The sequence below is a fragment of the Saccopteryx bilineata genome, chromosome 6, assembly GCF_036850765.1.
Source record: "Saccopteryx bilineata isolate mSacBil1 chromosome 6, mSacBil1_pri_phased_curated, whole genome shotgun sequence".
Classification (NCBI taxonomy): Eukaryota; Metazoa; Chordata; class Mammalia; order Chiroptera; family Emballonuridae; genus Saccopteryx; species Saccopteryx bilineata.
In genome coordinates, this window is record NC_089495.1 from 75424456 (window position 1) to 75446786 (window position 22331).

The 22331-nt window shown below is 38.8% G+C and overlaps 1 protein-coding gene across 4 annotated transcripts in view; it reads left to right on the forward strand.

The window, feature by feature from the left end:
• TBC1D4 (TBC1 domain family member 4) overlaps positions 1–22331 on the forward strand; it is a 227868-nt gene that overhangs the window by 123672 nt on the left and 81865 nt on the right. For 3 of the 4 annotated variants that reach the window (XM_066237875.1, XM_066237876.1, XM_066237877.1), the window contains 2 exons: positions 17706–18293; positions 20394–20483. In XM_066237875.1, coding sequence (XP_066093972.1) covers positions 17706–18293; positions 20394–20483 — 678 coding nt within the window. Of the gene's footprint in view, positions 1–10449; positions 10469–17705; positions 18294–20393; positions 20484–22331 lie in introns of those variants that run through there. The other variant, XM_066237878.1, reaches the window with a different exon arrangement.

A 22331-nucleotide genomic window follows, 5' to 3' on the forward strand; every position in this document is an offset into this window, starting at 1 on the left:
TATGGTGCAACTAGTTTTTTATATTAATTTAGCAGTTGGCTAGGTACTAGCGGACCCTATTGTGTTGCACTGAAGATACTATATTTCCCCATGTCTAAGACACTCCCATGTATAAGATGCACCTTAATTTTGGGGCCCAAAATTTGAAAAAAAATGTTATTGAACTAAAATTTTATTCATCATAAGATTCATACAACTCCTCATTACTGTCAAAACTTCCATCCATTAGCTTGTCCTCATCTGTGTCTGATGACAAATCACTGTCTTCATATATTGCCTTGTCCTCAGTTCCATCTATGGCATTTGAAATGCCACAACCACTGTATAAGACGCACCCAGATTTTAGACTGCAAATTTTTTGAAAAAGGGTGCGTCTTATACATGGGGAAATACGGTACGATATTCGCACTTTACAACAGACAGAAATATTTACATTACGTCTAGTAATACTGTTTATGAAGACAGAGATGTATATAATGCACACACCCCAAATGATTAAAATGAGAAGTTACAGAAAGCACAGTTCATGTTCAGCTGCTTCATAAATTCTTGTAGTAAGATGCTGGTTTAAAAGGTGATCATGTGCCTGTGCTTGGTCTATTGGAGTGAATTGAATCTGTAGTTTCCAAGATAACACATAATTAAAATTTTAATTTTAATTATATTTATTAACTAGTTTCATTCCTTTGTGACTGTACCAGAATACTACATGCAAGGGCATATTACAGGTCGAAATAAGTGTTAGGTGGTTATTTAGGGGTTGTTGCCCCATTGTGTCTCTATATAAATGTAAACGTTGACTTAAAGATTACCGTGCTAATGTGGTTCCATTTAGAAGTATTTACAGATTTCAGTGATGACTGTTATGTAGCTAACTGCATTACCATCAGAAGTGTTTCATTATCTTTGAATGAGAAACTATAGTCCCATGAGGGTTGGTTTTAGGTGTTTTGGGAACACCTAGTCTAGTCTTATCTTTATGAAGTACATATTTCTACAGCTTTGGCGCAGTCCTTTTTTCTTCTTCTACACATTATATGATTTAAGTACTCTGACTTATACCTATCCCCAGGTTTTCTTCATTGAAGAACTCTGACTGATGCCTTTTTCCTGATGAGTCATTGACAATTATGACAGGAATGCCAAGCTGTTTCTGATGTCTGTTCTCCCTGTTTTAGTGATGGAATTTTGAACTGAGTACGTGCCCGTTCAGAGTTAGGGCTACATTTCTTAGCTTCTCTTGCTGCTGGGAATTCCTCCAGTACTGGCCAGCCGGTGTAAGTAGATTTTTGTGTGACAGCTTCCTTAAGAAAGAGAGTGTCCAGTGTGTGGTGTGTGTGTGCCGCATGGTGAGGTAGGGAGGGGTTACCCCTTGTTCTCTTTTTCTCTTTATTCATTCCTTCTTCACGTCCTACTGCCTGGAGTACAGTGACACTGTTTTGGACTATAGGATTGAGTCCCCCAAGGTAGAACAGGATGATAATGGAGGCCCACATCTTTGAGATTTGTGGCATGATGGAATACCAAAACAGCCCTGCACCCCACTGGACGAGTATGAGAGGGAAATAAACTTGTGTTTTGTGGAACCAGTTGCTGTTTTGGGTTTCAGTTGGAACCAATATCAGGGATTCTCATAGACTTGGCCACTAGTTAGGACCTCAGAGGCCAGGGTGAAAACCACCACCCATGAAAGGATCCTGAGTGACCCCCGGAATTGGAGTCCTAGAGCTCCCTAGCTGTACTTCCAAGGCTGTCTACAACCAGAGATCTGACCTACCAGGAAGGACTCTTTCTCTCTGCATCTTGGTTTTAATACTCCCTTCCTTTAGTTTTTATTTTGTGTTACTCCAGGCTGGCTCTCTTCAGGGAATGGAGCTGGCCCCTGTGGTGCCAGACTCACTTCCTCATCAGCTGGGGACCTCAGATGGTGGGCAGGTCTGTCTCATCTTCTGTGAAAAATGTCAGGGAGTGACTCAGATTGACCTGATTTGGGCCCCATGCCCACCTCTCTATCTGCCACTGGTCCAGCTTGGATTACATGTCCTTCCTTGTGGCCTACTTTGTGGGGGTGGCGAGATTGGGTGAGGGGAATGGTGCAAGAATTAGCTGTATCCACTAGAGCCACTTGTTCTAATTTAGGTGGATGCTATCTAGATAAAACAGTAACTGTTTCAGTTGAGTTGTTCACACATGATTTAAGAATCATATTCTTTCTTGAAAGCATCCACATGTGGGGGAACAAAACCCCTCAAAAGCCGTAAATTTGTTTTTAATTTGCTCTCTGACATTGAAATTGTGAATTTTTGCAAGTCACAGCTCTCAGATAGATCTATTTTTTGGAAAATTTAATGAAAATGAATTCTGGCTACATTTACATTGTATAGGCTAATTATTAGTAGCCACCGAACAGATTGCCTTAATTTTTTTTTTATCTTCACATGTTGATTGAAGCATTGAAGCATTGTTGTAATCATTAATTTTTTTAGTATAGATATGAGCAAGCCTTTTGGGTGTTAGAAAATTAAGGCTATTACATCATGAGAAATATTTTGTTGCTACACATTCTATTTAAAATTCTAAATTGAGAATTTCCTTCAGGGAATTAAAATTTGGCATTTAAATGCTTGACATACATAAAGTTGATAAGTAAAAATACTTTTTGCAGTGGGCTTTGTTATTCTGAGTTACCAGTTTACTTGAAAACCTCATCATGAAAGATCAGGAAATTGAAAGGTAATAGTGCCATGAATTGAGTTCTGTTGAAAGGGAGAGGAGATCTCTGTCCACAAGGCACGACCAAGGGTGTCCAGGGCCTGGTCTGTGTTGGGCAAAGCCTCCTCGTGACAGTGCACCCTTCCAGGTTGCTTTCAAGCAGTGTGGTGACATTACAGAGACTTCAAAGGTAGAGGCTTATTGCTTTACAATTACTACATTCATTAATGTGGTTTCAAGTCAGATGTCTGTGGAGCGCATAGAAGGAATATATTCTTTCTCCAGGACTCTCAAAGGCTAAAAAGCTTTTCCTTGTTTTCTGCAGTGAAAGATGACAGGAATGGGGTGCTTGAGTCATCTAAATCATTATATGCTTTCCCCTGGTATCCTTTAACTAGACCACACAAGAGAAGGGGAGTGGGGGGCGGGCGCTTTGTTACTTAGTGAACAAGGAAGAAAATCTTTAAACAGCTGGTATCAGCTCAGAAAAAAGTCTTTTCTGACCAGAAACTTTTCTAGGTAATATTCATCCTAGTTGCAAACAGGAAGAAGGAATGAAAGCTAGAAAGGCAAGTCTTGCTGCAGTTTTTCATTGTGTTCACTTTTTATTTTACAGGGAGCAACTGTATCATGCACACTCCATGACTTGACTGTGTTGGCAGGAGGTTAATTGTGTGGGAAGGGCTGCGGTTGGTGCAGTGTAGAGCTCTATTGTGAACAGTCTCTATGTGGAGACTGCTTCTCCTTCGTCTACAGAAAGGGCAAGTCCGCGTCAGAGACGAGGCATCTGGTTGCTTGCCATAGTCTTCTCCTTCCAGCCTAATTTTAGAGAGAGGTGAACGTGTGTTTTCCTTTCTATCCTTGGGTAGCGGGCAGTTAGAGCATTTCTTCTTAGGAGAAGGGAGATTTGCGTATTGTGTGGGTAATGATAATGTGTGCAAGAAACTTGGTGTCGCTGAATAGGAAAGCTTGACAGTGTTGTTATTTTCATTTGCAAGGTGAAAAATCTCTTCTGGTGGTATAAATATCTGAAGTAATACAGAAAGCCAGGACGAAAATAGGTTTCTGGGAAATCTGTGGTGTTTTTTGCTTCCTGATAATATTACAGCATTATCTACTGATCTCAGCCAGAGCTTGTCGTGTCCAGGTCCCTCTGGGCTTGGCCTTCGCTCCCTTGCCTTCTTTTCCAAGGCCCAGTCCATTTCACAACTGGCCTTGTTCGAATAGTTCTCCTCTCATGAGTTTAGACATTTCGTAAGTTAAAATTGCTTACTTAGTTTTAGCATTTTGTTTGGATGGCTTTATACTTTCATGGATCATGATAAAGGACCAAAACATATGTTCTTACTAGATTTATTATGTCCTGTTTAAAAATATCTAACAGATGAAATGTTATCAAATGCTGGTTATCTTGATATACTCTAATTTTTTTTCAGTCTACTAATTTTATTGCCAAACTTGTCTAATCAGTTAAAATTCCAGTTAATTTACTTGCCAGTGATTAACTTTATAAGCCTAAAATGGGAGCAGTAGTAATAATATTTTATAAGGTGTGGCATTTTTAGTATTATAAAAAGCCTCTTTGCCTGACCTGTGGTGGCACAGTGGATAAAGTATCGACCTGGAAATGCTGAGGTCGCGGGTTCGAAACCCTGGGCTTGCCTGGTCAAGGCACATATGGGAGTTGATGCTTCCAGCTCCTCCCCACCTTCTCTCTCTCTCTCTCCCTCTCTGTCTCTGTCTCTCTCCCTTTCTCTCTCCTCTCTAAAATGAATAAATAAAATAAAATAAAAAAACTTAAAAAAAAATAAAAAGCCTCTTTTTTTTTTTTTTTTTTTTTTTTTTTTTTTTTTTTTGCTTAGGTAAACTAGTTCATGTGGGAAAGCTCCCTCTAGCGTTTTTTGGAGTAAGTACAAATGTGTTGAACCACATGCATTTTTCTGGTAGACTTTTTTAAAGAGCAATTTAGAGTTTATTACAAAATTGAGTGGAAGATACAGAGATTTCCCAAATACCTTGGCTGCCACCACACATACGTAAGCCCCAAGTTATTAGTATGACTAACAAGAATTCTGCATTTGTTACCAAGGGTGAACCTATATTGACACATCATGACCACCCAAAGTAAACAGTTTCCCTTAGAGTTGGTTCATTCTTGGTGTTGTACGCTCTTTTGGTTTGGACAAATGTATGATGACATAGATACATCACTATAACATCATACACAGTATTTTCACTGCCCTAAAGTTTCCTGTGTCTTGCCTAGCCATGCCCCCCTCTCCATTTTATTGTCTCTATAGTTTTGCCTTTTCCAGGATTTATATAGTTGGAATCATATATAGCCTTTTCAGATAGTCTTCTTTCACTTATTAATATGCATGTAAAGTTCCCCCATGTCTTTGCATGGCTCAGTAGGTCATTTTTTTTTTTTTTTTTGGTGCTAAATAATGTTCTGTTGTCTGGATGTACCACAGTTTATCCATTTATGTACTTAAGGACATCTTGGTTGCTTCCAAGAACAGGAAATTCTGAATAAATATTCTGTAAACATGTATGTGCAGGTTTTTGAATAGCTATAAGTTTTTGAGTAAATACCAAGGTACATAAATTGCTATATCAAACGATAAGAGTGTGTTTAGTTTTGTGAGAAACCAGTATTTTTAGTTTTATAACTATCTTGAAAAAATATCTGTCTTTCAAAGTGGCTGTATCATTTTCATCCTTATCAGTAGTGCATGGAAGTTCCTGTTGCGCTACGTCCACATCAGCATTTGGTGTTGGCAGCGTGCTAGACTTCGCCATTCTAGGAGGTGGAGAGTGGGATCTCGTTTGAATTTGCATTTCCCTGATGACATAAGATGTGGAGCATCTTTGCATATGCTTATTAGCCATCTGTAAGTCTTCTTTGATGAAGTGTTTAAGGCCTTCTGCCCATTTTGAATTTTTTTTTTTTATTGTTGAGTTTTGAGAGTTCTGTATATCTTTCGTGTGATTGTATTCTGGCAAACATTTTCTCTCAGTCTATGGCTTATCTTCTCATTCTCTTGAGACTGTCTCTTGCAGAACAGAAGTTTTAAATTTTAATGAAGCCTACTTATGAATTATGTTTTTCATGGATTGTGTCTTTGGTAAGTTGCATCTAAGAAGTCATCACTATATCCAAGATTATCTAGTTTTTTTTTTTTTCTGAAATTTTATATTTTTGCATTTTACAGATAGGTATAGAATCCATTTTGAGTTATTTTTTAGTTAATTTTTATTTTTTTGCATGTGCTCCAGAGACTATTTTTGCTCCATTGCATTGTTTTTGCTACTTTGTCAGAGATCAGTTGACTTTATTTAGGTGGGTCTATTTTGGGGCTGTAGTTTCTATTTCATTGATCTATTTGTCTATTCTTCTACCCAGACCTCACTACCTTAAGTTAACTTTTCCGTAAATCATGAAGTCAGGTAGTGTCAGTCCTTCAACTTTATTCTTCTCCTTCAGTATTGTGTTCGCTATTCTGAGATGTTTGCCTCTCCATATAAACTTTAGAATCAGTTTGTCAATATTCATGAACTAACATGTTGGGGATTTTGATTTGAATTACATTGAATCAGTAGATCAAGTTGGAAGAACTGATATGGGGACATAATGAGTCTTCCTAATGATGAACATGGACTATCTTTCATTTATTTAGTTTTTCTTTGATTATGTCCATCAGAGCTTTATTGTTTTCTTCATGTTGGTCTTGTACATAAATACTTAGATTTATAACTAAGTATTTTATATTTGAGGATGCTAGTGTAAATGGCATTGTGTTTTTTATTTCAAATTCTGTTTATTCATTCCTGGCAGATAGCAAAGCAATTGACTTTTGTATGTTAACCTTGTATTCTGCAACTTTGCTACAATCATTTATTAGTTCTAGGAGTTTATTTTATTGTTACTTTCAGGGTTTTTTTTACATAATTATGTCATCTGAGAACTAAAACTGTTTTATTCCTTCCTTCCTGATCTTTATACCTTCAGTTTTCTTCTCTTTATGCATTAGCAAGGACTTCCAGTGTGACGTTGAAATGGAATAGTGATTTTACTGGGTATCTGATCCTTGCCTTGTACAAAGATCTCAGCGGGAAAGCTTTGAGTTTCTCACCATTAAGTGTAATGTTAGCTCTACATTTTTTGTAGATAACCTTAATCAAATTGAGGAAGTTCCCCTTGATTTCCAGTTTGCTGAGAGTTTTGTTTATTTTCTTTGTTTTTTTGGGTTTTTTTTTAAGTGAAAGATTGAGAGAAAGACAAAAAGAAACAGAGAGAGAGAACAGACAAGGACAGGCAGGAAGGGAGAGAGATGAGAAGCATCAACTTTGTCATTGGGGCACCTTATTTGTTCATTGATTGCTCTCTCATATGTGCCTTGACTAGGGGCACTGTCCGGCCGAGACAGTGACCCCTTGTTCAAGCCAGCAACCTTGGGTTCAAGCCAGCAATGATGGGGTCTTATCTATGATCCCATGCTCAAGACGGTGACCTCGGGGTTTGAACCTGGGTCCTCAGCATCCTGGGTCTGTGCTCTATACATTGTGCCACCACCTGGTCAGGTTTAATTGAACATTGAGTGCTTTCACTACTCCAGCAGTGTATCAGCACACTGACACATTTAACTTAATTTCCCCAGCTTACCTCTGAAGTAAACATTGTGGTTCCCATTTTACAGAAGAAAAAAACCAGAAGCTGGGAGGTTATGATGTCTTTCCTATAGACAATAATGGATATTGGGATAGGGCTTTAAACTTAAGACCTCTAACTGCATGTTATGTCCTTTTCTAATATGCCACACTGTAGGCTAATCCACTTAAAAAATAATGATTCTGCTTTTGAAAGAGAATTTGAAAAGTTCGGGTCTTACCTACCAGTCACCGTGTGACTTCTGTCGGCACCTGTCTTCTGTCTTGTACTCATCTTTTCCTGTAGCACTTAACTCAGCTGCTACTGGGGATATTCCATGCTCGTGGTCCAGTTGCATGGGTCCCCACGTTTTTTCTGTGAGTTACTCTCATATATTTTATATATGACCACTCTTGCTATTTTATTTATTTATTTATTTATTTATTTATTTATTTATTTATTTATTTTTTCTGTATTTTTCTGAAGCCGGAAACGGGGAGAGACAGACAGACTCCCGCATGCGCCCGACCGGGATCCACCCGGCACACCCACCAGGGGCCGAAGCTCTGCCCACCAGGGTGCGATGCTCTGCCCCTCCGGGGCGTCCCACTCTGTTGTGACCAGAGACACTCTAGCGCCTGGGGCAGAGGCCGAGGAGCCATCCCCAGTGCCCAGGCCATTTTTGCTCCAATGGAGCCTCGGCTGCGGGAGGGGAAGAGAGAGACAGAGAGGAAGGAGAGGGGGAGGGGTGGAGAAGCAGATGGGCACTTCTCCTGTGTGCCCTGGCCGGGAATCGAACCTGGGACTTCTGCACGCCAGGCCGATGCTCTACCACTGCACTCTTGCTATTTTTTATTTATTTTTTATTTATTTTTTTATTCATTCATTTTTTTTTAGAGAGGAGAGAGAGAGACAGAGAGAGAGAGAGAGAGAGAGAGAGGAGAGAGAGACAGGGGGGAGGAGCTGGAAGCATCAACTCCCATATGTGCCTTGACCAGGCAAGCCCAGGGTTTCAAACCGGCGACCTCAGCATTTCCAGGTCGACGCTTTATCCACTGCGCCACCACAGGTCAGGCCGCTCTCTTGCTATTTTAAATGGTCATCAAGGCACAGGTCGTATCTTCCAGAGAATGAATTCAAAGGGAATGGGAGGGGAGCACTTAGCTGAAAGGTTTAAGGACTTTCTCTCTCTGATGCTTGTGCTAACTCAGAAGCCACCAAGAAAGCAGCAGTTACAGTTGCTGAGCCAAAAACGAGTTTGGAGGAAAGTGAGACTATCTGAGAGGAAACTGTTTTGGCTCAGGCCCAAGAGACCAGTAACTTGTGTGTCTGTGAAGTAAGTCACAGAGATATTCTGCTTTCTTTGGTTCTGGATAGTCTCACTTCTTGTAATCTAGTTATTTTCTTCTTTATTGGCTTAACTTTTGATGTAAACGCTTTGTTTTCACATCTGTGAAACGAGATAGTGCATCTTTAGTTTTAAAATTTTATAATTTTAAAATCACTGTATTACTCCAGTCAATTTAGAATCTAGACCTAGGGAAAATTATTATTATTTTTTTTACTGTGCAATATTTTTGTTAAAATAATTATTTATATTTTTAACTAAATAGAAAGAATTGCTGAAGTACTTTTGGATAAAAGTAAAAATGGTTTAAAAATCATTTTTATTTTCTATTAAGATTGTCAGACACTCACCTTAAAAATGACTGACTGTGCACCTGACCAGGTGGTGGTGCAGTGGATAGAGCGTCGGACTGGGATACAGAAGACCCAGGGGACCCAGGTTCGAGACCTCGAGGTCACCAGCTTGAGCCCAAGGTCCCTGGCTCGAGCAAGGGGTTACTCAGTCTGCTGAAGGCCCGCAGTCAAGGCACATGTGAGAAAGCAATCAATGAACAACTAAGGAACCGCAATGAAAAATTGATGTTTCTCATCTCTCTCCCTTCCTATCTGTCTGTCCCTATCTGTCCCTCTCTCTGACTCTCTCTCTGTCTCTGTAAAAAAAAGCAAACAAACAAACAAAAAACAAAAACAAAAAAAAATGACTAACTGTGATACCAAAGTAAGTGGGACTGGAAAAACTCATGGAGTCTCTGGTAACTCCTTAATGTGAGTGAGCTATTTCTTGATGTTTGTGTGCTTCTGACCACTTTCCAGTGGCTGAGGATGAGACTTAAAAAACCAAATAAGTAGAAATTATAACATTAAATGACAAAATTAGACTTTTCTCAAATGCTGAGCTGATCTTCATAGTTTTAGTAAAACATAATTGGAAAAGAAGCCAATCTTCCCTTCAAGGCATTGGTTACTTCCAAAGCAAATCCATTTGTTTTCTGTACTGTATCTGTCTGATTGGGACTAGATTAAATTGTTAGTTCTTCTCATGAGGCAGTTTTCTTCAGTTTACTTGAAATGTTGAGTAGTGTTTCCCTCAGAAAAATTTTACCTTTTCTGTCTTTTTTTCTTTTAATTTTTGTATTTATCTATCAATATATCTTGCTGTGCTTGCTCTAATTGTTGTAAAGAGACTAATAAGGAATCGAGCAGTTAAGGTCAGATCAATTGTAAAAGGATTTACCCAGGTTTAAAAATTTTTTTAATTTAAATATATTTTAAGCAGCTTATTCTCACATTTGTATTTGTATCCATTTTTAAATGCTGGCTGAGGTTCATCTGTTTATCAATGAAGTCTATGAAGAGAAAAGCCATTGTGCTATAGATTAATATTTTCATAAATTAATATTGGGAATTTGTGATTATTTAAATAGCATAACAAAGACAATAGTTATCAAAATTTAAATGTTCTTTTTAAAGAAAGCTAACTCTCTGTCCTTCACTCCTGAACAATAAGGGTGTTTCCTGACTGCAGAGTCAGGAAATACTTGGCTTTTGAAGCAATAACGGTTATTCCTGGAAGGTTTTATAATTGGCTGCATAACGATAATATGGACTTTCAACACATACAATGAAATTGCTGCTGACTTATTTAAAAAGAAAGAGAACTTCTTAAGTGCGAGAGAAGGCTAATACTGAGGATTACATCAGTTTGGTTTATATACAGTGCTCTTGGAGAACGATTTTCAACTGGTTTCCTGAGTTAAGGTTATTATATTTCCTTAGTGCTTTTAATGACCTAGATTTTTATCCTGTGTTTGATTCTTTAAACATTATTGTGTTCTAGTTGTTGTAATTGTAGCATTTGCTTCTTAGGTCATGCAAAATGTGATTTTTACAATATCACTGAAGTGCTTGGAGTATGGTAAATAATTATGATAATTAATGAAGGATAACAGCATGGCATTCAGGGTTCTAATGGGAAATGTCTTTTCAACTAGAGTAAGATTTAATATCTTTAATGTCTGAATTTTTGCTTTAATGTCTGAATTTTTGGTAATTGAATCTAAATTCTTTTAGTGAGATTACTGAAGTGTAACGACGAAGGGCTAGCTAAAGGTGGCACTGTGCTTTTTCTAAATAACCTTGAGGCATTTGAAAAAAGCCCTGTTTGTTTTATACTGTTTGTTGAACTGATTATTGTGTGTCAGTGGAGAGGAATAATTTCAATGAGTTACAATATGTCTGGCTTAACAATAGAGATTATTTTCCATCTCCTTTTAATGTATATTACCTTGCTCCAATAGTGACATTGATACAGAAGTAAACCCACAGCATTTGGATGTGACTGAGACCTTACTGACCGTGTGTCTAGCACCCTCACCCCTTTCCCAGACAGGAAACCTTGGGGCGCAGAATAGCAAAAGTTTCTAGCCGAGCTGAGGATAGAAATTAATCTCTCAATCTCTAATTTGGTAGAGTTTTATAGTCGTTGTTTTGTTTTATGTTAAAGATTATGTGCTGCCACAGAATAGAAACCTTGCCTTTAGTTGCCACTAGGTCCTCATCAGGCTCTGTGTGATGTAGGTGGATTCTGAGCAGGTTTTTTTTGTAGCTGGAGTGTGAGTAACTAGAGTGAGCAGCAGAGTGTGTAGCTCGAGGCGCCCCCCCCAGCACCTGGAGATGTTCCAGACACACACAGTCGCTTCTCAGTTGGGGTGAGCGCTAAGCAGAGTGGAAAGCCGGCTCTCCATTTTGGTGCTGCCACATCTCTTAAGTTATCAGCAGGAATTTAATAAACCTATCTCACTTCTAGAGAACAAAGTAGTTGTTCACTACTATTTATATGCCTGTTTGCTGAGGACAGTCGCCTGACTTATTCTGAGCACAAAACACTTTCCCAGAGGTCATATGGAAGAGCTCTAAGTAAGATTCAAAATCACTTCAACACATTCTTTCAGTTAAGAGCATTTGGTATAATGGTATAGAAAAAAGAAAAGATGTTGAAAGATACAATACATACAAGAAGTCAAATGTATATATATATTATAATGTATATATTATATATTATATGATATACACTATAATGTATATATTACACATTATAATGTATCTATATTATAATGCATAATATAGATATATTATAATATGTAGAAATATAATGCCGATTAACACTGTCCTGTGGGAGAATTGTGTTTTCCCAAAATATCATTTTTATGTGCAAATACTGGATAGAGATTTTATTTCTCCTCTGCTGCTTCTGATTACTCCTTTAAATAAATGCCTCACTAGAAGGTCTTCATGGTTCACTGATAACTCTTTCTCACTATGGATATATTACTGTTTTTATCAGTGTGACTCATCTGGTGTGGGCTCTGAGTGTGTAGACAAGGACTGTATAATACTAACTTTTATATATGTCTTCCACATAATGACAAACAACAACAGAGCTGAATGTTGTTAGATCAGTGTTGCAGTTTAAGTCTCTGCAGCCCAGGTCATTGAAAGCTGTGGTTACTTAGGACCTGAGAAAAGGTATTACAGGCACCTATATTTGTGTTTTATGGTGCAGTCAACAACTCGGGTTACTGGAAGCTTATATTACTCAGTTCAGTTCAGATGATGAACTTTGCTTGTATAAACTGGGCCACTAATGGAATTACATTCAGGTGTTGAGCATTTACCTGCAGTTGCAGGGAATGTCCTGTGAGACTCTAGAAACTCAGCCACTAATTAGTTCTTCATGTAAGAGCTCTAAATATAAAGAATAAGTACAAATGTGTGATACAGCTAAGGTTAAATTGACTTTATTTGTACTCTCAGTGGTGGAATACAACTTTAATTGATAACATTATACTGAGTGAAATAAGTAAATCAGAAAAAGCTAAAAACTGTATGATTTCCCACATAGGTAGGGTACAAAATTGAAACTCATGGACATGGTTACCAGGGGCAGGAGGTTGGGAGAGGGGGAGGGGATAGGGGGTTTGAAAGAGGGTATAAAGAGGGACAAATATATGGTGACAGAGGATGATTTGACTTTGGGTGATATGTATACAACATAATTGTCCAAATGATGTGGAGGTGTTTGCCCAAAATCTATACACTCTTGTTGACCAATGTCACCCTGTTAAATTTAATTTTCTAAAAAAAATAAATAAAGAAAAAGAAAAGTAATGCAAATCTCAGACTTGGACATCCTAATGTGAAGTATCCATTAACATTCCACAGAAGATGTCTTGGGAGAAGTCTGGGCTGAAGATACTAATTAAGATATGTTAACTCTTTTTAACATGAAGGGTAATGTATTAAGAATAGTGTATTTTAGCCCTGGCTGATTGGCTCAGTGGTAGAGCGTCAGCCTGGCGTGCAGGAGTCCTGGGTTTGATTTCTGGCCAGGGCACACAGGAGAAACGCCCACCTGCTTCTCCATCCCTCCCCCTCTCCTTCCTCTCTGTCTCTCTCTTCCCCTCCCGCAGCCAAGGCTCCATTGGAGCAAAGTTGGCCCGGGTGCTGAGGATGGCTCTGTGGCTTCTGCCTCAGGTGCTAGAATGGCTTTGGTTGTGACAGAGCAATGCCCAGATGGGCAGAGTATCGCCCCCTGGTGGGCATGCCAGGTGGATCCCCTTTGGGCACATGAGGGAGTCTGTCTGCCTCCCTGTTTCCAGCTTCAGAAAAATACAAAAAAAAAAAAAAAGAATAGTATATTTTAATACAAGAAAATAATTTAACATTAAAAATATACTACACCAAAATAATTTAAATATTTGTAACAGGATAGAAATTCTTCAGGTTCAAAATAAGCCTACCAATAGTATTTCTGATTCTGTACTCTTATAGAGACATGTTTGGGAATTTCAAAGCACTTGGGTTATAAAATCAGAGGAAAGTATTTAATAAAAATCTGGTTTTTGAGGAAGAAGGCATCATTCCATGTTAGGGCTTTGCCTTATGCACTAGAATCATCTTATCTTTGGCAGCGCTTAATGCCATCTAGTCTAGCTCATTCTCCATAGCTTTGAATCCTGTCAGGTATTAAAGTAAAAAGACAATGTCAGAGAGCTAAGATTGCTGACCATGTTTTAATCAAAACACCTGACTTCTTCCCTGAACCATGTCAAGTGTTCAGAGTGAGTCACTGAAATATAGTGTTTGGACTTTATCTTTTCATAGGAAATACTCATACCAGACAGCTGAAATTATTGTGATTTTTAAATTGTGAATTCTCTGGCAATGTATCCCAAATAATTACACAAATGGGAAGAAATTCTGGATTTAGAATTGATGCTAGAAGATTTGAAGATATATCATAATGTCCAATATATGATCTCCTCTTTTTCCAAAGATAAAAATGACCAAAACAAGTTTTTTTGCTAGTATATGTATTGAGGACCTAATATGTACCTGGAATTATTTTAGGCTCTTGGGATACAATAAGGAAAAAATAAGGAAGGAAGGGAGGAAGAAAGGAATCACCACCCTCCTAGAGCTTACATTTTAGAAAATAAATTATACAGAATCTTAAAGGTGGTACATGAATCATCTTACCTTAAAGGTGGTACATGAATTACATCTTATGCAGAGTAATAAAATAGGGGGGGAAATCCAGGTAAATGCTGGCTGTGTGTGTGTGTGTGTGTGTCTGTGTGTATGAGTGTGTGTTGGAGTAGGGATGGGTGCTGCCTTACAAGGTGACTTCAGAGCATGGATTTAAATAAGGTGAGAGAGTGAGGCTTGTAGTTATCTGGGGGAGGGGCATGGAGTTCAGAGACCATGGGAGAGGAGTGTTCCTGGCATATTCAAGGAGAGGCTAGGAGGCTGGTGTGGCTGAAGTACAGTGAGTGAGAGGCAGTATTATGTATGAGTGATGTCAGAGCTAATGAGGTGGGGATGGAGAAATGAAAATCCAGGTCGACTCTCTAAAGATCATATAGAGAATGTATAGCCACAGTGCACATTTAATGTATATGTATGTCATCTGTAGTTGGCAAGGGCCCTGTAGGACATTGTAAGGATCTTGTCTTTTACCCTTAATGAAATGGGGAGTTTGGAGGATTTGCAGGTGAGTAACATGACAACTTTAAAAAGAATCCTTTTGACGTTTAAGCATAGATTGAAGGGTGCAAGGGACACTCATTAAAAGCTTATTGCAGCCTGACCAGTGGTGGCACAGTGGATAGAGCATCGACCTTGGGACACTTAAACCCCAGCTTCGAAACCTCGAGGTTGTTGGCTTGAGTGCAAGCTCATGAGCAGACTCACCAGCTTGAGCGTGGAGTTGCCAGCTTGCATGGGGGATCATCAGCATGATCCCGTGGTCACTGGCTTGAGCCCGAAGGTCTCTGGCTTGAAGCTCAAGGTCACTGGCTTGAGCCCAAGATCACTGGCGTGAGCAAAGAGTCACTGGCTCCGCTGGAGGCCCCTCTCCATCAAGGTACATAAGAGAAGCAATCAATGAATAACTAAAGTGTTGAACTATGAGTTGCTGCTTCTCATCTCTCTCCTCGTCCCTCTGTCTGTCTCTTTCACACACGCACATGCGTGCGTGCGCGCGCGCGCGCACACACACAGGTTATTGCAGTAAACCAGGTGAGAGTTGATAAGTAGTATTGCATTGTGTGAATGTACCACATTTTATCCACTCACATTTCTTTCTTTAGTATTATTGAATATAATTGACATATAATGTATTAGTTTAAGGCATACAACACATAATGATTTGATACATGGATGCATTGTGAAATGATTAGCACAATAAGTCCAGTTCACATCCATTACCTTATATGAGCAATTTTTAACCAGTGTACCACAAGAATTTTTAAAACATTCAAAACCTAACTATTTAGTCAGTGCACTGATCTCTTTTCCCTTAAATTGTAAAAAAACAAAACAAAACAAAAAACCAACAACAGCCAAAACAACAATAGCTGTTGGATATGAATGCCCTCTCTTGAACCATAAATATATAGGTCATATAATACAGTTGCATTTTATATTGGTCATCTTGCACAATAATATTTCATCTTATTGGTTAATTCTTGGTACCAGAAATTCTTATATACAAGTATAAGCACTTGATTTTTTGAAAAGTCACTTTGGAGCAAAAAGGGTAGGTAATTGTTATTGTTATTCTTTTGTAAATCAAACAAAATTATATCTTTTTTTGTCAGATCAGCAAAAAATATAGTTTTGGCATGCAATAGAATTTTAGTAATTAGCTTGTATCTGCCATGCAATGAAAACTGTTGAAAATAGCTGCATTTATATAGTTACAATTTTTTATGAGAACTTTTAAGATCTCCTCTTAGCAGGTTTTAAATATACAATATAGTATTATTATTATTTTGTGTGTGTGTGACAGAGAGAGAGAGAGACAGAGAGAGACAGAGAGAGGGACAGAAAGGAACAGACAGACAGGAAGGGAGAGAGCTGAGAAGCATCGGTTCTTCGTTGCAGCACCTTAGTTGTTCATTGATTGCTTTCTCATATGTGCCTTGACTGGGGGGCTACAGCAGAGTGAGTGACTCCTTGCTTAAACCAGTGACCTTGGGTTTAAGCCGGCGACCTTAGGCATCAAGCCAGGGACCTTTGGGCTCAAGCCAGTGACCATGGGGTCATGTCTATGATCCCACACTCAAGCCAGCGTGCCCACACTCGAGCTGGTGAGCCCGCACTCAAGCTGGATGAGCCTGTGCTCAAGCCCATGGCCTTGGGGTTTTGAACCTGGGTCCTCTGTGTACCAGTCCAAGGCTCTATCCACAGCGCTACCACCTGGTCAAGCCCTTTGTACATTTCTGAATACAATGCCTGAAAGTTCCAGTTGGTCCACATCCCAGTAGGCTCTTGGTCTTTTGGACATTAGCCATTCTAATGGGTGGGATGTTATCTTACGATAGTTTTTGTGTGTGTGACAGAGACAGAGAGAGGGACAGATAAGGACAGACAAACAGGAAGGGAGAGAGATAAGAAGCATCAATTCTTTATTGTGGCACCTTAGTTGTTCACTGATTGCCTTCTCATATGTGCCTTGACCAGGAGGCTTCAGCAGACCAAGTGACCTCTTGCTCAAGTTAGCAACCTTGGGCTCAAGCTGGTGAGCCTTGCTCAAACCAGATGAGCCCACACTCAAACTGGCGACCTTGGGGTCTCGAACCTGAGTCCTCCACGTCCCAGTCTGTCACTCTTTCCACTGCGCCACCGCCTGGTCAGGCATGATAGTCTTTTTTTTTTTTAATTTTTTTTAAATTTATTCATTTATTCAGAGGAGAGAGAAAGGGAGAAAGAGAGACAGAGAGAGAGGAGAGAGAGACAGAGAGAGAAGGTGGGGAGGAGCTAGAAGCATCAACTCCCATATGCGCCTTGACCAGGCAAGCCCAGGGTTTCGAACTGGCGACCTCAGCATTTCCAGGTCGATGCTTTATCCACTGCGCCACCACAGGTCAGGCAGGCACGATAGTCTTAATTTGTATTTTCCCTGATGGCTAATGTTAATGAAGGTTGTCTGGATTTTAATCTATTCAACTAGAAAGTTTATTTTATCCTTGTTAAAACTTTGGTTCCTTTCAGCTGAGGCTCACAATACCTTTTATTCATGTATGTATGTATGTATCTATGTATGTATGTATTTTCAGTCATTACACTTTAAAAAAAAAATTTCCCCCAATTTTAACTTTGAACCCTCATAATAACTTTTTAAAAGTAAGTACTCAAAGGATTTATTAAAGGTTGATAGTAACCTTTATCATCTCATGGTTTTGTTTTTGGAAAATTAATATATGTATTTGAAATGGGAATGTATAATACTGGTATCATTAAATGTCGACCTTACTTTTAAGGGACTTATATCTGATAGTGTGGCAAATTTATTTTATCTTATGTAGGGTCTGACAATAGTTACTTTCTATATCTTACTTAGTAGGAGAATGCACTTCTGTGTGATGACAGGCCTAGGTAAACATACTTTATCTCTAGTCAACCAAAATGAGTATTTTAAATTATTTTTTAGGTTCCTGATGTTATCAGCAGCATAAGGCAGCTGTCTAAAGCAGCCATGAAGGAGGATGCCAAACCCAGCAGGGACTACGAGGACGCCTTCTACAACTCTCAGAAGTTCGAAGTCCTGTACTGCGGAAAGGTGATAGTGACCCACAAGAAGGCCCCGTCCAGCCTCATTGACGACTGCATAGAAAAGTTCAGCCTGCACGAGCAGCAGCGCCTCAAGATCCAGGGTGAGCAGTGCAGCCCGGAGGCTGGCGGTGACCCCGTCCTCTTCGAAGTGGGGGGGCCCAGCTCCCCCGCAGACATTCTGTTGGAGGAAGGGGATGGCGTCAGCAACACCCACCCTGCCTTACCCGCTGTGGCCAGCCTGCCTGCGTTGTCCAGCCCTCGAATGTGTTTCCCTGAGCGGATTTTGGAAGATTCTGGCTTTGATGAACAGCAGGAGTTCCGGTCGCGGTGCAGCAGCGTCACCGGAGTCCTGCAAAGGAGAGTCCACGACAACAGCCAAAAACCACAGCCGCGAAGGAGACACGCTAGCGCGCCCAGCCACGTGCAGCCCTCGGATTCGGAGAAGAACAGGACCATGCTGTTTCAGGTGCTGCCCTGGAGTGGGGGTTCAGGCGGTCATCATCCATTGCTAGACAGGAGCAGCCAGGAGCTCGGCCCCTCCTGCTTGCTCATTCTGCAATAACCTCACTTTTATCCCCTCCCCACTGCCCCCACCGGGAAGCAGATGAGGCAGGTGGAGAAGGCATAAGCAGAATGCAAGGATTGTAAGGGATGAGGGAGCAGGGCAGGGATAGAGGGCAGGGCAGTAAAATTAAAGAAAGGGTATCACCAGCAATTTGCCTTCTTAGGTGGATTCCTAAATGAACATTCTTGCTGCTATTTAAATACCTGCAGAAAGCCACTTTTTATAGAGGATTTAAAGATGTGAATCTGGAGTGTGATTAGACATGGAAGAGAAAGAAAGTTTTCTAGAAAGAGAAAAAAAGAAAAGTCCGGGAGGCCCATTAGTGAATTTTCAAATGAGATTATATACAAAAGAGAATGTCAAAGAAACATCATAGACCTGATGAGTTACTGGATTAGGGATTAAAATAATTTGATGTAAGACATATTATAGGTGTAAAAGATAACATCTTAGTTGTAAGGAGTTTTGAAGTTGGGTGTAGAAAATAAGTTCCACTTAAAAGAGCTTAATTTGTTACAAAGTGCTGTACAGGCTCTTTAATCCTAACTTTGTAAGATTATAGTTTTCTTGGGGGAGTAAAAACAGTGGTTGTCCATTTATCTTGTGAAAAACCCAGGAGAAAGAAATTCCACAGCATGATTTGGTAAACAGTCCTTATGTATATTATTTGCTTTATCAGAAGTTCATGACTTTGTTAGTTTTGTTCTGTTTTGTTTTATTTTATAACTCTAGACATGTAATTAAAGTGTCTATCATGTCTTTGGTGATGTGTTAACTGTTTCCCCTCTTTTTTGGGTATTGGATTTATTATTTTTCTTAGCTAGACAGTCCTTGCTGTTTATTTTTCTGAATGGTTGTTTATTAAAAAGAATTTAATAATCTGCCCAATGGCAAATACAGGAGTGGGTAAATATAGGTTTACAGTTGTGAGTACCAAAAGACAGTTTATTCTTGTTTTCTTAGTCATTGATTAATTATTGTATTACTTATTTGTATTTGTTGTATTATTATTACTGTTATTATTTTGTATCTTTACTTATGATTTACTTTTTGGGTAATGATGGCTGGTAACTTAACCTACCCTGATAAATCTTTTGGTTGACCAGATTTTAAATTTTAATTAAATAATTGGTATTTTTAGAAATCACAAAGTAAGGAAAGGTTACATTTTCATTTGAAAAGAGAACCACTTTTAATCTGAAAAGTTTTCTTGTTTCTTATAAGTTAAGATCAACTTAATTTTTATGACTTTTTTAGACAAAAGGAAGAAGTATTATGAGACAGCTGATATTTGTAGTAAAAATATTGGTTGGACCCAGACCAGTTGGCTCAGTGGTAGAGCGCTGGCCTGGCTTGTGGAAGTCCCACGTTTGATTCCCTGCCAGGGCACACAGGAGAAACGCCCATCTGCTTCTCCATCCTCCCCCTTTTCCTCTCTCTCTATCTCTCTCTTCCCCTCCCATAGCCAAGGCTGCATTGGAGCAAAGTTGGCCCGGGTGCTGAGGATGGCTCCATAGCCTCTGCCTCAGGTGCTAGAAGGCTCTGATTGCAAGGGAGTAATGCCCCAGAGGGGTCAAACATTGCACCCTGGTGGGCGTGCCAGGTGGATCCTGGTTGGGCACATGTGGGAGTCCGTCTGCTTGCCTCTTCCCCTCATTTCACTTTGGAAACATACAAATATATATATTTGTATATATATATATATATATATATATATAAACATACAAAGTAAGGAAAGGTTACATTTTTGTTTGAAAAGAGAACCACTTTTAATCTGAAAAAAAAAACTTGTATTTTATACATTAAGATCAACTTAATTTTTATGATTTTTTTAGATAAAAGGAAAAAATATATATATGTTGGATTTGATGATGAAGCACATGTGAATATGTATATCTGGATATAGCATTTGAATATATATTATTAGTTGAATACTTAATTGTAAAGTAAGAAGTTCGGTCCTTGTGAGTTAAAATTAATTGGAATGTTCTTATTTTTAAGGTTGGGCGGTTTGAGATTAACCTTATCAGTCCAGACACTAAATCAGTTGTGCTTGAAAAGAATTTTAAAGATATCTCTTCTTGTTCACAGGTATGTATTGAAGTAGATCATAGTTTTGAGGAAACCAACTATACTAAATCTTGTTTCTAAATTAACCACAAAGTAACTGGACTTAAAGATCTTCCAATTGAGCTATTTTTTTAATTTTAATTTTTTTAATTTTAATTTTTTAACTGGATTTGTCTTAAAGTAAGGGTATTCATATGCTTGTGTCTATGTCAGTAACAAAATTCTGCCCAGGTTCCTTGTCTTCATTTTCGTCAACCCTTTCTCTTTGTGGCATCACTTCACTAAATTCTTTCCACTGAAGGAATTTTTGTGGTGCTGAGCTCTTTTGGAAATGCCTTCTCAGATAGCGTTCCTTGAAGTCTTGGGCAGTGGAACTTGTGGGTCACTGCGTCAGGCTTGCTCTTTACGCTGTAGGAGGCGGTAAAAGGGGAACCAATACTTTCGACTTCTATCAGTGTGAATGCTAAATTTGGAAAAGAAGAGTTTGGTATATTTTTGTTCTTTTGTTTATTTTTAATTCACAAACAGTGCATTTGAACATTGTTTAAATAATTGATACAGCTAAATGTGTACAAAGTCATCTTAGGCACAAAGTAGAGTCTTAAGTACCGTACCAATAATTTGGAATATCTAGCCAAAAGTTAAAACTACCTAACTATATTGTAAACACAGGGGGAAAAAAAAATGAAGATACTGGAGTTGAGAGAGTATCTAAATCTAAACATGGGCAAGTTAAACATGCAAGGATGCCTTTGAGGAGGTCATTGGAATAGAGAATGATTAAGTTCTTTTCTAGCAAGGTGACATAGAGGTTCCCACGGGGACCTGGATCTTGCCAGAATCCCTTCCTATATTGTAATGTTGTAAAATCAAGACTGTCTTAAAAAAAAATTGGAGTTAGCATTATCATAGGTATGAAATTCAGACATTTTTTCCCTTGGAAAATGACAAGCTTTCATATATAACATCTTGATTATTCACCTCAGCTGATGCTGTCTCATTTTGTTCTGTCATATGGAGACATAAATTTATAATGTAAAGGTAAATATTTTCTACTCTAGTAACAGAGAGAGACAGCATTTCTCCATAGGAAGAATATATTACAAATTTCTAATTTCCTATTTAAAAGATAAAAAATTGTGTAGAAAGATGATCTTTTTTAACAGAAAAAATATTTATTAAGCATTCTCATAATTATCTGTTTCCTGGGAGTCCCTGCAAGATTATAAACTCTGTGAGGGCAGGTGTCTTACTCTATAGAGCATCAGAATAAGATGTGTTAAGACAGATCTCAACACTTAGTCATTCAATAAATGTTAAGTGGATATTTCTACATGTAGGGTCTTATGCTGAATACTGGGAAGAGGGTGTTGTACAAACCAGTGTAGTTGTTGCAGCCAGAGCATGGAGAATCATCCTGGAAAGTGTCTCTCAGCCCCGCAGTCCCCAAGCCTTTCAGTAAGAAACCCGGCAATGCTCATTGAACACCCAGAGGAAAAAGTAAATAAATAAAGGGAGGAGGGAGAACCAACCAAAGCAAATATGTAAAGCTAGCAATTCAAATGTAATTTTTTGCTTTGCCTTTTTATTATTTTTTAAAGTGAGCTTTCTATTCTGACATTCTGGTACAGAAAAAAAAATTTAACAAATTTGTGGAAAGACCTTTGACTGGAGTAATTGTCAAGTTAACCTCTGCTCCTCACTAAGTGGCCCTGCACTTACTACTTCTTTCCACAGATTGAACTGACACAGTGTGGCCACGTTCAGGAATAGGTGTGCTTTTTGACACCTGCACATCTACTAATGTTTTGTTCTGCAGAATCTGTAGGACTGTGTCCTGGCAAGCATGGGGAATAAGAGAGGGTTTTT